This window comes from Ictalurus punctatus, chromosome 13 (assembly GCF_001660625.3).
Source record: "Ictalurus punctatus breed USDA103 chromosome 13, Coco_2.0, whole genome shotgun sequence".
Taxonomy (NCBI): domain Eukaryota; kingdom Metazoa; phylum Chordata; class Actinopteri; order Siluriformes; family Ictaluridae; genus Ictalurus; species Ictalurus punctatus.
Window position 1 is genome coordinate 21,506,185 of NC_030428.2, and position 13,526 is coordinate 21,519,710.

Consider the following 13,526-nt stretch of genomic DNA (forward strand, 5'->3'; position numbering starts at 1 on the left):
ATGACACTCTGCATTGTGCCCTTGTCCATGGCAGTGGGAGCAGCGTACCAGATAGTGATGGAGGAGGTGAGTATTGACTCAATGATGGAGGTGTAAAAGTGCAACATCATTGTCTTTTGTAGGTTGAACTACTTCAGCTGCCTCAAGAAGTACATCCTCTTGTGCACGTTTTTAATCAGAGAGCTGATGTTCAGCTCCCACTTGAGGTCCTGGGTAATAATGGTTCTCAGGAAGCGGAAGGAGTCCACAGTATCGACTGGGGAGACACACAGGATGATGGGAGCGGGTGCGGCTGGGTTCTTCCTGAAGTCTAGCACCATCTCAACCCCCTCAGAGATGAGCCCAATGAGTGTCCAGTAGAGTGTGTGTGTGTGTGGGTGAGGGGGAGAAGTTGAAAACGAGTCTCAAAAGAACAGTTCTCAGTAGGGAGGAAATCTTTTCATGCAACCATGATGGCCATGTGGTCAATAACAAGAAGCATAATGCAGGATTACCTGGCCCTGCTGACTCAACACACACTCCAGGTCTGTTATTCTGCTCTTGTAGCGGGTTAGATCTGCCTGCAACTGTTCTCGTATCTGCACAAGACAAATAGTGACATCACTGATGGTTGTGTTAAAAATAAAAGCCTAAAACTATTTACTGAAAATTAATAAACTCCTTTACATTCCAGCAGCAAAAAGACCTGATAAATTCTGATACACACTAGGGTCCAAAAGTAAGCCGGAAACTAATTTACTATGTACATTGTAGTTGTAATTTACCTTGACTTCTTTTTCAGCATCAAAAGTTCCTCCGACCTGTTCCTGAAGCAAGGCATAGGCACGCTGCAGAGCCTGGTACTCCATCGTCAGCTGACGGAACCTGAGTTCTGTCTCCTCTTTAAGCATTCCCTACAAATATTACACAATCGAAAAGATAAACACAAACACACAGAGCAACTCTATCACAAAGAAATGTGCACAATGGTGCACCCACCTCCTCATCCATCAGATCATCATCAGGTGTACAGGGCGTTCGGTCTGTATGGTAGGACATGGATGAGCCGTCAGAGTCTATGGAGCCTTCTTCATCATAGCCAAAAAATGTCTCAATCACTGGCTACAGGAAAGAAATTGACAACGGGGAGAAAAACAGAGGACAAAACATGCACACTAAAGATATTCCATCCATTCATTGTCCATACAGCTTATCCTACACAGGGTCGCAGGGGAGCCTGAGCCTATCCCAGGGATCTTGGGGCACAAGGCAGGGGACACCTTGGCTGGGGTGCCAACCCATACCAGAGCACAATCACACACACACACACACGTTCACACAGTATGGACAATTTGGAAATGCCAGTCAGCCTACAACGCAAAGGAAAGTGGAGTACCTGGAGGAAACCCCCAAATTTCAGGAAGAACATGCAAACTGTCTGTATATATCCTGTTTTATCCGTTTCGTCTGTTGAGCTGACCTTCTGTTTAATTAAAAGTTAGTCTCTACTCATTAGCAAGAGTATGAAAAGACTGTTTCAAAATCAGGTCATTAGTAGTGTCTGCCCACTAAACTGCTAACTCAGGCACAGGGTACCTTACAAACCTTGAGACTCCTCCTCCTGCGTGTCGGGTCCTGCCTCCTGTACCTGAGCAGCATGTCCCTCTCCTAAAAGGTCAGAAAACCAGGAATTATAGCCCAATCATTTATATAAAGAATTCATTCTTATTCATGAACTAAACATCACTAGATAGACCACTAATAAACAACCTAAGCCCTGGTGGACCTGCAAAACGAAACAATCATAACAAAGCTGACCCAATGCTTCAGAACACAAGGGATGTATTGCATGATTTATACTAAAAAAAAAAAAAGAAAAAAAAAAAAAAAGAAGCATTCTGTTTTCTCCACCTCACTTACATAGGCTAACGTGTATATTTCTAATGCAAATGTTATTCATCCTTTGAGAAAAAGAACGGAGGGTTAATTTTTAACACACCTTCCACAGTGAATTCATTACTGAAGATAATTTTGGTTTGAAAATGTAAATGTTATTGTTCATGTAAATAGAGAAGAATAAATATTGAAGTGTAGTGCACCACTAACTTGGATATTTGAAGATAAAAACCAGGTTTTGTTACTGTCATATGCTGCATTACTGTGTGAATGTGGCTATTTTACACTATGTGCAAATGATCTAATTCAAAATTTCCACCTGGAGTGATGCAGATTAAACTACTAAGCCAACCATAACTACTGTAACTATGAATCCATTTACAATCAGTCATTTCATTCATACTAACCACCAGGATTATATCCACATAACAAAGCAGGTATAAATACACCAAATATGTCATTAAAATAGATTTGAGCCAGATCGCACATTTTAGCCAAATGTTACACACGTGTAAATACATCCATCTCTCCATGCAACTTTAGACAGCCAAAACTGACATAATAACACGTGGAACCTACAGTAACTGGTAAAGTTGGTTCCTCTGAAAGTTTAAAACACTTTTAAAAAGAAAGTCACACAGAATCCTTATAGGATATGGTGACTGACTTTTATGAGCTGATTCGCATCAGACCTTTAGTCCGACTAACAATTACTTACTGTTTCTGTACTTAAAAATGGTTCTTAAGCATCTGTATATTACTTGAGGTTTTCTTCCATTAATCGGTCCCTCCAGGATTGCAGAAATGAACACAAAATCAAGGAAACTCCGCAATAATCTGAGGAGCTTGCAATTTTTCAAAATTACCGCAGATTTTCTGTAGATTTGGGCCAAGACGCGCCAGGTGACGTCATCACAACTCACATTCAACCAAAGCCACCTTTGATTCATGTGTGTCGAACATGAGTACAGCTAAAAGGTCTCATTTACCAACAAACATCACTGTGTAAGACAATTGTGTGCAATTTCACCAATTCAAGTAGTTTTCTGCAAAAAAAAAAAAAAGCACAAAAAAGCTGCAATAAAATCAAGCATTTTTGCCCACAGCAATCACACACAAAAAAAAAATAAAATAAAAAAATCCGCAAAATCCTATACGGGCTGATTAATACACCTGATTCACTACATTACAGAAAAATCACTATTTTCTACTCATTACATCTTATAACACTACATTTCTTTATAATAATATATTTATAAAGTCATAAAGTGATTTTTTTTTTAGCATCAGGCAGCTTCAAAAGGGGTCGATCTATATTTCTAACAAACCTAAACTTTAACAGATCTGACAGTATGATACTGACTAAGTATCTGATACTGCTCACACTTTTTTTTTTTTTTTATTGTGAGAGTTTGTATGTGAGTGCTATTTGTATTCAGCTAATTCAAAGTTATTATCATGCTAGCTAATATCTGAGACATTATTGTTAGTCTGCCCTAGCTAATGTTTTCCTATGTTTATTTGGAAAGAGGCACTAATTGCCTGTGAACAAGGTCTGTAAGCTGAATATCAATGCTGTAGACATTTAAAATAATTAAGCTCAGCTAAACATGTGGCTAAAAGCATGTGAAAATCTGACCATCACACCCATATGTGCTATTTGAATATCCCATTCCAGATTTAGTCCAGCTTTCTGCTGTTATAATAACTCCACTCTTCTGGAAAGGCTTTCTACTAGACTTTGGAGCGTGGCTGTGGGGATTTGTGTCCGTTCAGCCACAAGAGTGTTACTGAGGACAGGTACTGCCGTTCGGCGAGGAGGCTTGGGGTGCAGTTGGCGTTCCACTTCATCTCAAAGGTGTTCAGTGGGGTTGAGGTCAGGACTCTGTGCAGGACACTCAAGTTCCTCCACTCCAACCTTGACCATGTCTTCATGGAGCTTGCTTTGTACCGGTGCATTGTCCCACTGGAACAGGTTTGGGCCCCTTAGTTCCGGTGAAGGGAAATTATAATGCTAAGCATACAATTGTGTACTTCCAACTTTGTGGTAAGACTTTGGGGAAGAATCGCATATGGCTGTGATAGTCAGTGGTACACAAACTTTTGCCAATACATAGAGTGTATTTACACACAATTAATTCTTACTCAAGCACAACTGCATCAATAAAATAATGAATATGTTTCGGTTTCCAAGACAGAACTTACTATTACACTCTTCACATATCCGGCAGTTTCAAGTGCCTGAAAAATAAAAACAACCAACAAATAATTATCCAGGACAAGTAAAGTACAACATACAACTCTATAAAAATGATATTATTCTCTGTTTATTTTTGGAATAAATGTCATCTACATGATGCTTATTGCCACCATGACGTTTATGCTTTTTGCTAATACATTTCATTAGCTGTAATTGCTAACCTGCAACATTTTAATCCTGGCTGAAAGCAAATAATTGCACATGTAATAGGGGGGTTGTGTGAGAGTGGGAGTAAGCAGGAGAAATAACAAGGCTGGACCTTAGACAAATCATCAATGATGTTTTGCTGCTCAAGGACCTGCAGACGCAAGAACTCCATCTCCCTTTCCTCATGGCTCTGGTCCAGGTCATTCAGAGAGCTCGGCCTGCGCAGAGTCCCCACCTTCTCCCGCTGACAGACACAAAACACTGCAGTAAGCAACTAATACATTCCACATGCACCACTGTTAGCTTAACATTATCCACTAGCCTCTACATACACATATTATTAGATTAGCATTAGCACTTCTACCTCACTGTTAGTTTAGGACTGGTCATTAATCTTAGTGTATGCCACACTCCAGGCAGGCTAATCTTCCCTCTGCATCATTATCAACATAAAATCACTACAGATATTAAAGAAAATATACAATAAGAGGTAGTTTAAACCTTTGTAAATGATTTAACTTTTAATACTACTGTGTTAATCAGTCATATAGGTTTACTGGATATATCACCTAAAGTATATCTTAGTTCCAGGTTTTCTGGTTTAGCTATCTAGCTGCATGCAGGTTTCTGAGGTAATGTTTAGCTACTGCACTGATAGCGTATCAATATAAAGTAGCCTATTTAATATTTTATACTATTTAATTCTCAGTTAATAGAATTATAGAAGGTCATATTATTAAACCATATTCCTTTTTAGCCTTCTACCACATGACACTGTTTGCTTAGCCCCAGCCAGCCTAATGTTCCCTGAGCACATTACATTACAACTGTATAATATGGTGATGAGCATCATGGAACCAAATGTTGTCAGAGATTTAAAGATAGATTACACATGGTTAATAAGTCTAATTGAACCTTTTTTTGTACCCTGCTGAAAAAAAACAGACATCCTCATAGAATTTGTAATTTGTAAGGTTTTAATGGTTATAATGGGAATTGGATTGGTTTTAATGGAAACTTTAAGGGTCCCTGTGGGTCTCTACTGGTAATTTCTTGCCTTCTATTGATGGCATGTTATGTCTAGTGGATACCGTTAAGGACCAATAATGGTAATGATTTTAATGGATAGCTGATGGTTTGTAATAGCATTTGTAGTGGAAACCATTATAATTTCTGTGATGGTTTCTATTGTTTTTTGTTGTTGTTGTTTGGTTTTCCAGTAGGATAATGTTGTGTAATTAGCACGTTTTACTAATTAATCAGAGGTATGTTTTGGTTTAGTGCTTGGACACTCGCAGGCCATCTAGCTATTACGTTAATAGTGTGTTGGTGTTACAGCATCTTGATCAGTACCTTATTTTATTTCATACTTACACTTATAGAGTGATGGATAATTAATTATGATTACTATATAGCTATTTGTGTCTAGCTACAACAGTGATGGCATTAGCCATCTAGTTTTATTTAATACGTTACAGAAGTATTAGTTAGCATGTTTCCATGCTAGCTTGTTTAACAGCCAGGTAATGCTTGTTAGCTGGCTATTAAACCTTTTTTTCATGCTAGCTTGCCCCTTGTTTCCATGCTAGCTTGTTTAATAGTCACTTAATGCTAGTTAGATAGCTACCCCCCCCCCCCCCCCCCTTTTTTTTTTTTTTTTTTTAAAGATTAATACATCTTTTAAATGTGTTTTAATCTGGGACATAAGACAGGCATATGATAGACCATGGTCATCACATCAGCATGACACATTTTCTCTTGTTTCTGCTCAAACATACAGGAGCATAAGGTGAAGAGCTTATCTGGTGAATTTTAGCGAGACAAATAGGGGCATTTTTTGTTTTTTAAGTTTTTTGTTTTAGGACTGGTAAGGAGAATTCTTCAATGTACCATAGCAAGCATAATGCTAATTTTGATTTCTAAAAGAGCCAGATCAGTTTCAGTGGTGCTGACAGATCTGACAGATCAGATCAGAGCTAATTAATTTACTGCTACTGTAAAGGTCAAGTGGAAAGAAAGTGGGTATTTATGAGTACTGAAACCAAGCTACTGATTTATATCTTGTGCATATACAGTAGATGATTAATTCTAATGACTTGACTGATATTTGAACACCACCAGCCTTGAATCATTCCCAGCCACACTTTGCAAAAATCATATTTGGTTTACATGCCATTATAGCAATGATAAATAAACATTCATACTGAAAACAATTGACAACAGCTATATTCCTGTAAGAGCCTCCAGGGTTATTTACAGTACACAGTAAAATTGATCTTTCTGTGAGCTTCATAATGCAGCAGAAAGAATCAATTGTTGTTCTTATAATGTTGGTGGTGCACTGTGGTTGAATATGGACAATTAGATCTGAAACCCAACAACACTAATGCACTTGACAGAGAAAAACACAGTGTACAGCAGGTTCTCTGGTGCTGAGCATGAAAATAAAGTGATCCTGTCTCGGTTAAATATAAAATGCAAGCAGCTGATTGAGGAGTCAAACACGACTGAAGTATCTCGATGTGCATTTTATGTTAATGTTTTAAACGCAAAGTTCAAAGTTTCAGAGCTTTTGGTTTATAATGTAAATGCTATTAGATGAAGCATGTTGAATGTGTGAAGCACCATTTCTATATTCTCCTGCGTGACAAAGCGTAGTTTATTCTCCATGCGTCTGAAAGCATGAACCAGCTCTTCGTTCTTACGACTCAGACGCTTATTCTTATCCAGAAGTGGTTTATATTGGCTTTCAGCCTCACGGAGACGCTTCAGCTGTGGATTAAAAAACACATACGTAGACATAAATGTGAGTAGACACATTTACATGCATTATAATAGCAACCTTTACATAAATGGTCTATATAATTGAGCAGTGGTACATTTTGTGAATAAAGACCTGGATTCCATCTAATATACTGATCTCTAATCCTGTCTTGATCGAGAAGAAGTCTTTATTCGTCGCATATACATTACAGTACATTGAAATTATTTTGTTCGCATATCCTAGCTTCTTAGGAAGTTGGGGTCAGAGACAGCCATGATATGGCGCCCCTGGAGCAGAGAGGGTTAAGGGCCTTGCTCAAGGGCCCAACAGTAGCAGCTTGGCGGTGCTAGGGCTTGACCCCTCGACTTTCTGATCAGTAACCCAGAGCCTTAACCATTGAGCCACCACTGCCAAACATGATTATATATATGTGTTGTATCTCAGAGAATACAACAAGGACTGTTAAAAATGGTTGTTGTTCAGTATTGTTAAGAATTAAGGGCGGTGGTGGCTCAGAGGTTAGGTTTTTGAGCTTGTGTTTGGAAGATAGTGGGTTTAAATTAAAAGCAGGATGCCTCAAGACTGCCACAGTTGGAAATCTCACACCCTCATTGATAAATGTCCTCAATTTGTTCAACATGTTAATACGAAAACTCATGTTCCTGTTAGCTATTTGCCCAATTGATAAAAATTGACTAGCAAGTTTTGGCCCATTACATTTTTCCATCTCAGGATAATTTTCAACTCATTAATTCCACATCAACATGTTCTAAAGCATTAATTCAACCTTACATTTCCTAGATTAAGAATCCGTGACCCACCAACTCGTTACGTTCCTCTGAGAGAAGAGCGTTGCGGTCCTCCAACTTGCGAATGATGGCACTCAGTTCCGCTATTTTCAGCTGGAAACGACGAGCGTCCTTCTCATCCAACTGCTGTACCTGAAACACAAACCGACTGCAGAGAACTGGAACTAACCGCTGGGGTACAGCATGTACAGCATAATAACACATCGAATGCCTGCTGTCAGGCCTCAAACATTCCTCAGCTGTTCAGGAAAGGCTATAGTTTAATTATAAGTGTTTACAAATGTTTAACAATAAACTGGTTTGTGTTTGGATAAGACTATAATGCCAAGAAGACATAAATAAAATTCACTTCCACGGGGTTTTATGGAGGTTGTTGTGATCACTTCCTTTTTTTTTTTTTTTTCAAATCTAGTATCACAAAAGAGGACACAAGCACCATATTTAAGTTAAAATTACAGTATAGTGAGTTTATAGTTGTAGCTTACTCTTTTTAATCCCAGGAAAGTTGTACTATTACTCAAACATGAAAATGTACTCTAAAGCTTATCACTGTAAACACTGAGAATAATGTGTACGGTACATCTGAAATACGAAGCACTGAAAGGCCACAGAGAGCAAATCCACTGGCAGCTGCTGCTGAACAAAAAAAAGAGAAAAAAAATCAAACAAATAACTAAAATCAGCCAACAGTACAATTTCAATACAGAAAAGAAAAAAGATACGGTAAAGGTAAAGGTTGTGAAGTCAGGGTGTAGGTGGAAAAATGTGTGAATCTTACAGTTTGGGATGTATAAGATGTGTGTTTTCTCATCTTATATTCTCACAGCACTACACAGGTGATATTTCATGCAGTTATCACTCTACAGGAAGTGTGAAATAAGACTGTTCTACATCTGCCTTGGGACTCACCACCGGCTTAGCTTAGAGAAAACTGTCTAGGAGTGTAAGAATCTAACAATATAAGATATCTTTATAAGACTATATTGGGCTTGATAAATGAGATAATGAGAAAAAGTTAAATATCCAGAATTAGAAAGAACTCAATTATACAAAATGTACACCTTGAGAGGCGCATACCCAGTGCAGGAGACAATCTATTAATAATTAATGTGTATATCATTTAGACAGCATGTGTAGGGGATAACTACTAGGGAAAATTGGTTTATTAAAAAAAAAAAACAACAACAACAACAAAAAAGGACAAAATGCACTGAGCTTCATCAGGCTAAGGTAGCAGCCAATATGCAAATGCAACAGGTTCAACCAACACAAATTAATTTGTGTTACGTTATTATTATTATTATTATTATTATTATTATTATTATTATTAGATATAATGGACTGTTAGACTGGAAAAACTATGGTCTAGATGACTACTAATCCTGGGTGAAAAACCCAAAATCATTTATGGTGATTTTATTTTCATTCATTTTTTGTTATTCATTTCTTTTTTATTCCCACCCACCAGCCAGCTCTCCCCTATCATACAGCTGCTACCAACCAGGGCAGGAGAAGGCTATCACATGCTTCCTCCGAGCCCAGGCAACCACATTCTTTATTGAACTGCTGGTGATGCTAGATCACAGGGCAGTTTAAGAGTATAGTATCCCTCCTTCCCAGAGAGCACAGCCCAGCACAGCACAGCACACACGCACGCACATACATATATATATATATATATATATATATAAAAATTAGTCTTATAATAAACATATGCACAGTGAAATTCTTTTCTTCGCATACCCCAGCATGACAGGAAGCTGGGGTCAGAGCGCAGGGTCAGCTATGATACAGCACCCCTGGGGCAGAGAGAGTTAAGGGCCTTGTTCAAGGGCCCAACAGTGGCAGATTGTCAGTGCTGGGGCCTGAACCCCCGACCTTCTGATCAGTAACCCAGAGCCTTAACCGCTAAAACACCAATCTATCTATCTATCTATCTATATCTATATATATATATATATCTATATATTTATATATCTATATATATATATATATATATTTCCACAGCAGTAATACAGTAATTTCTACATATACATACAACTGCTAAATAAATGTTAAACTGTATATAAATATATATATAAAAATATTAATTATTAAATTATAATAAAATAACAGTGCCTCAAAAACAGACTAATCATTTCAGCACTGTTGTATCCTTACTGTAGTATCATGACTATTGTTGTTTCTCTAATCCTACATACTATATATTATTTTTTCTTCACTAAGTAAAACAATGAGCTATTTTTTTTTTCACTGCTAAAGTTAGTATGCTGTGTATTAGTGGGTGTATCAACTGTTCTGCTCTTAAGGCATTAAGGGCAAACATTAAGGAGGTCCATTCACATGCTAGGATTATGCAACACCGGTATTGAAAAGAAATAGTTTAGAAACACATCTTAAAGGGTTTAAATAAAATATATATTTAGCAAAAGAAAAACAGAAAGCTTTCACAAATACAAAACCCCAGTTTGGCACGGCGCAACCTGCCAGGTTAGCAATCAGAGCTGAAGCCAGCAATGAATCAGGAAAGTGTTTACAGTGAGTATAGACAGGGAAGTGGTTATTAGTGTTCTTCTTAAGCAGGTTGTGGTGAATGTTGCCGTGGGTGCTGAAGTAACAAAATCCAATCTGATGCATCACCAACCCAACAGTCTCCGACAAACTCCAAACAGTTCCTGAGATCCTGAACCATAAATAGGTGAGATTACGCTGTCAGATATGGTTTAGGTTTGAATTCACTTTTTCTATGTAAGCTTCAAATGACAAGTGAAAAATTGATGAAATTCCCAAACTTCACATTTAGTTTGACGTTCCAAGCAATCCAAAGCCAGGCTCATATTTTAAAAACTTTTTTGGGGGGAATGTTGGGTTGGTGAGGTTTGAGCCTTAACGCACCAATCAGGAAAGTCAGTTACAAGCTTAATTTCTGTGCCACCAGTAGCTCTGAGTAACCACCAATCGTAGAAAATCGTGTTCCATATTGTTTGGTATGGCTTTACTGCTATGTCATGGCCCAGTGCCTGTTCTAGTTTCAGCAGAGTATCCTTAGGGCCTTTGGAGAAGGTTTAAGCACTTTGTTGAAATAAAAATGGAAACAATTCTTGGCTGTAATTTTAGTTCATTATTATTTCATAGAATCGCCTGCAAATAGTGGAATAAAACTTTCATTTTACACTCACTGTCCACTTTAATAGGAACACCTGTACATCTGCTAATGTATGCAGTTATCCAATCAGCCAATCATGTGGAAGCAGCACAATTATGCAGATACAGGTCAAGCGCTTCAAACATCAGAATGGGGAAAAATGTGATCGCTGTGATTTTTAAACATTTATTCACCATATTTAGGAACATACATGATTGGTTTGATTTAAAATTGTTTCCTTATAAGTGTAAAATCTATGTCTTAGGCTCTAAAATGCACAGTTTGCCACTAAGTTTCAGTAAAATGCCACGAACACTATATATATATACAGTACACACACCGACATGTAGAAAAAAATCTGAAAATAAAAACATGTTCAATGTCAAGCACTAAACCTTCATCAGATCATGATGACCTTTGTTGTTCTGATGACAATCATCATGATGCTCTGAAGAAGCTTGAGTATCAGAGCTATTTCCTGACTGGAGGCCATATTGATTTCTGAACAGCAGGTAGGTGCAACATTCACTAGGAGCACATTATTAGGTGGGGAGTGAAATTTGCTTACAGGGTTAGCTGTGTTGTCTGCTGTGTCTCCTGCACCGGGTGAATACGGAACCTCTTTCTTTGGGCTGAGGTCTCTGATCACAGCCAACTGATCGCTTACAGCCTGGTTCTGCTGCTGCAGCTTCCGATTGTGAGCCGCCTGCATACCCAAGTGCCTCTCCAGACTGAGCACAGTGCGCTCTTTAACCTTAATCTCATCCATCTACAGGACAGAACACAGTATAGTCATGCACACACACAGATACACACTCCGATAACACTCTAGACCTGCACATGGAACAGTCTTTTCCTTAAGATTTGTGTCATTCTGGCCAGAACACAGTATATGCTCTCTTGCGCTATATACTCTCCCTCTTTCTCTCTCACTCTCTCTCCTTCTCTCATACACATACGTCTTGCTATCCATGTGAGGATCTTACACTGGCATACATTTCATCATGGTGACCAACCAAATGTCCCCACTCACTGTCTGCCCAAATAATGCGGTCACCATGGCAACACCGACATCAGCCTATAATGGACTCCACCCATGTTAATGAGCAGCAGTAAAAAGATCGAGTGGTGTGTGTGGAGTAGCACCTCAATTCTGATATTCACATTTGTAAAATTACAATGCAGGCCCAATGATTGACTGCAGTCCTTGATTGTTGTTATCAATCCCAATGAAAGAAGAACTAAAATGCACATATATTTTCAGAAACTTTATTAATTTTTTTTTAAAAAAAGATAATAATAAAAAAAAGATAAATGCAGAAAAGTTTAAATAGTATTGAGTAGGGACCTGGAGGAGGAGGATGTAAAAAGTTAGGATTGCAGTTTGGTGAGAGAGTGCTGGGGGTGGGGAGAAAAGATTACCCTCATGGTGTTGTGTTACTGTTCTAAGCTGGCGTGTCTGCGGCCAACAGTAGCCTGGTTCAATAAACCATTTATGCGAGAAACTCTCTTCCGTGTCACTGTGGGGAAAGACGTTACAGTATTTTAAAAGTTCCTTTTTTTTTTTTTTTTTTACAGAACAAAATAGTAACTACAACAGCAATATTGTTCGAGTTGAACAGGGTTGCAATGATAGCAGCAATATATGTATATGTATAGATATGTATGTATATTTATATTTAATAAAATAAAATATGTTCAGTTAACCAATTTGTACAATTAAATGTATGCTTTATGACTTTTGCCAATTATCTGTTGTATTGAATAATATATCAAAGGGCTATATTTGTGTTCATTGCATTGTACTTTAACTTATAGTATAACTAATATTTGTATAACTAGACATGAAAATATATTTTTTTTTATTGCTTTTTTGAACATTATTTTAGTCTTTGACCCTAGAAGAAGAACAAGAAGTAGAAGAAATGCTAAAAGTTAAAAGTGAGCACTTTTAAGAAGTGATGTCACAGGTAACACATGCTCACAAGGCACAAATCATCTCTCTCTCTCTCTCTCTCTCTCTCTCTCTCTCTCTCTCTCTCTCTCTCTCTCTCTCTCTCACACACACACAAACACACACATTAGATTTTGGTGGATAATGGTATACAGCAGGCCTGGAGCACAAGTGATCAGTCATAATCATAACATTCTTCTCACATTTGCACATGCAAAGGCCATCTTTACTATGACCTTTCACATATTTCAGATGTAAGAAGACGGATTATTCACAGAAGGCCTTAAAGACACAACCCTGGTGTGCAGGGCTTTAAATGAACTTTGTAGCTCATTAGATACCATGTCTTGTTGTTTTCCAAATTTTTGAAAACAATTTATTTTAAAAATGACTGAATCAATTCAATTACTCCATGATTTATTTAATCAGTTTAATCATTATGGGAAGGACACAACATTGTAAATCGTACTAAAAAAAGGCAACAGCCAGCAACTACAAACTAAAGCCATTAGAGGGATTGTGTTATAATCAGTGTAACACACACCTTTATTACTTTTATAAAATAGTATTTA

The 13,526-nt window shown here is 37.8% G+C and overlaps 1 protein-coding gene across 3 annotated transcripts in view; it reads right to left on the reverse strand.

The window, feature by feature from the left end:
• Positions 1 to 13,526, reverse strand: part of jakmip3 (Janus kinase and microtubule interacting protein 3) — a 57,788-nt gene that overhangs the window by 12,523 nt on the left and 31,739 nt on the right. For 2 of the 3 annotated variants that reach the window (XM_053685233.1, XM_017482722.3), the window contains exons 5-12: positions 7,868 to 7,981; positions 6,908 to 7,054; positions 4,395 to 4,526; positions 4,081 to 4,116; positions 1,585 to 1,647; positions 979 to 1,101; positions 765 to 893; positions 495 to 578 (exon numbers count right to left, since the gene is read on the reverse strand). In XM_053685233.1, coding sequence (XP_053541208.1) covers positions 495 to 578; positions 765 to 893; positions 979 to 1,101; positions 1,585 to 1,647; positions 4,081 to 4,116; positions 4,395 to 4,526; positions 6,908 to 7,054; positions 7,868 to 7,981 — 828 coding nt within the window. Of the gene's footprint in view, positions 1 to 494; positions 579 to 764; positions 894 to 978; positions 1,102 to 1,584; positions 1,648 to 4,080; positions 4,117 to 4,394; positions 4,527 to 6,907; positions 7,055 to 7,867; positions 7,988 to 11,568; positions 11,770 to 13,526 lie in introns of all 3 variants that reach the window. The other variant, XM_017482719.3, reaches the window with a different exon arrangement.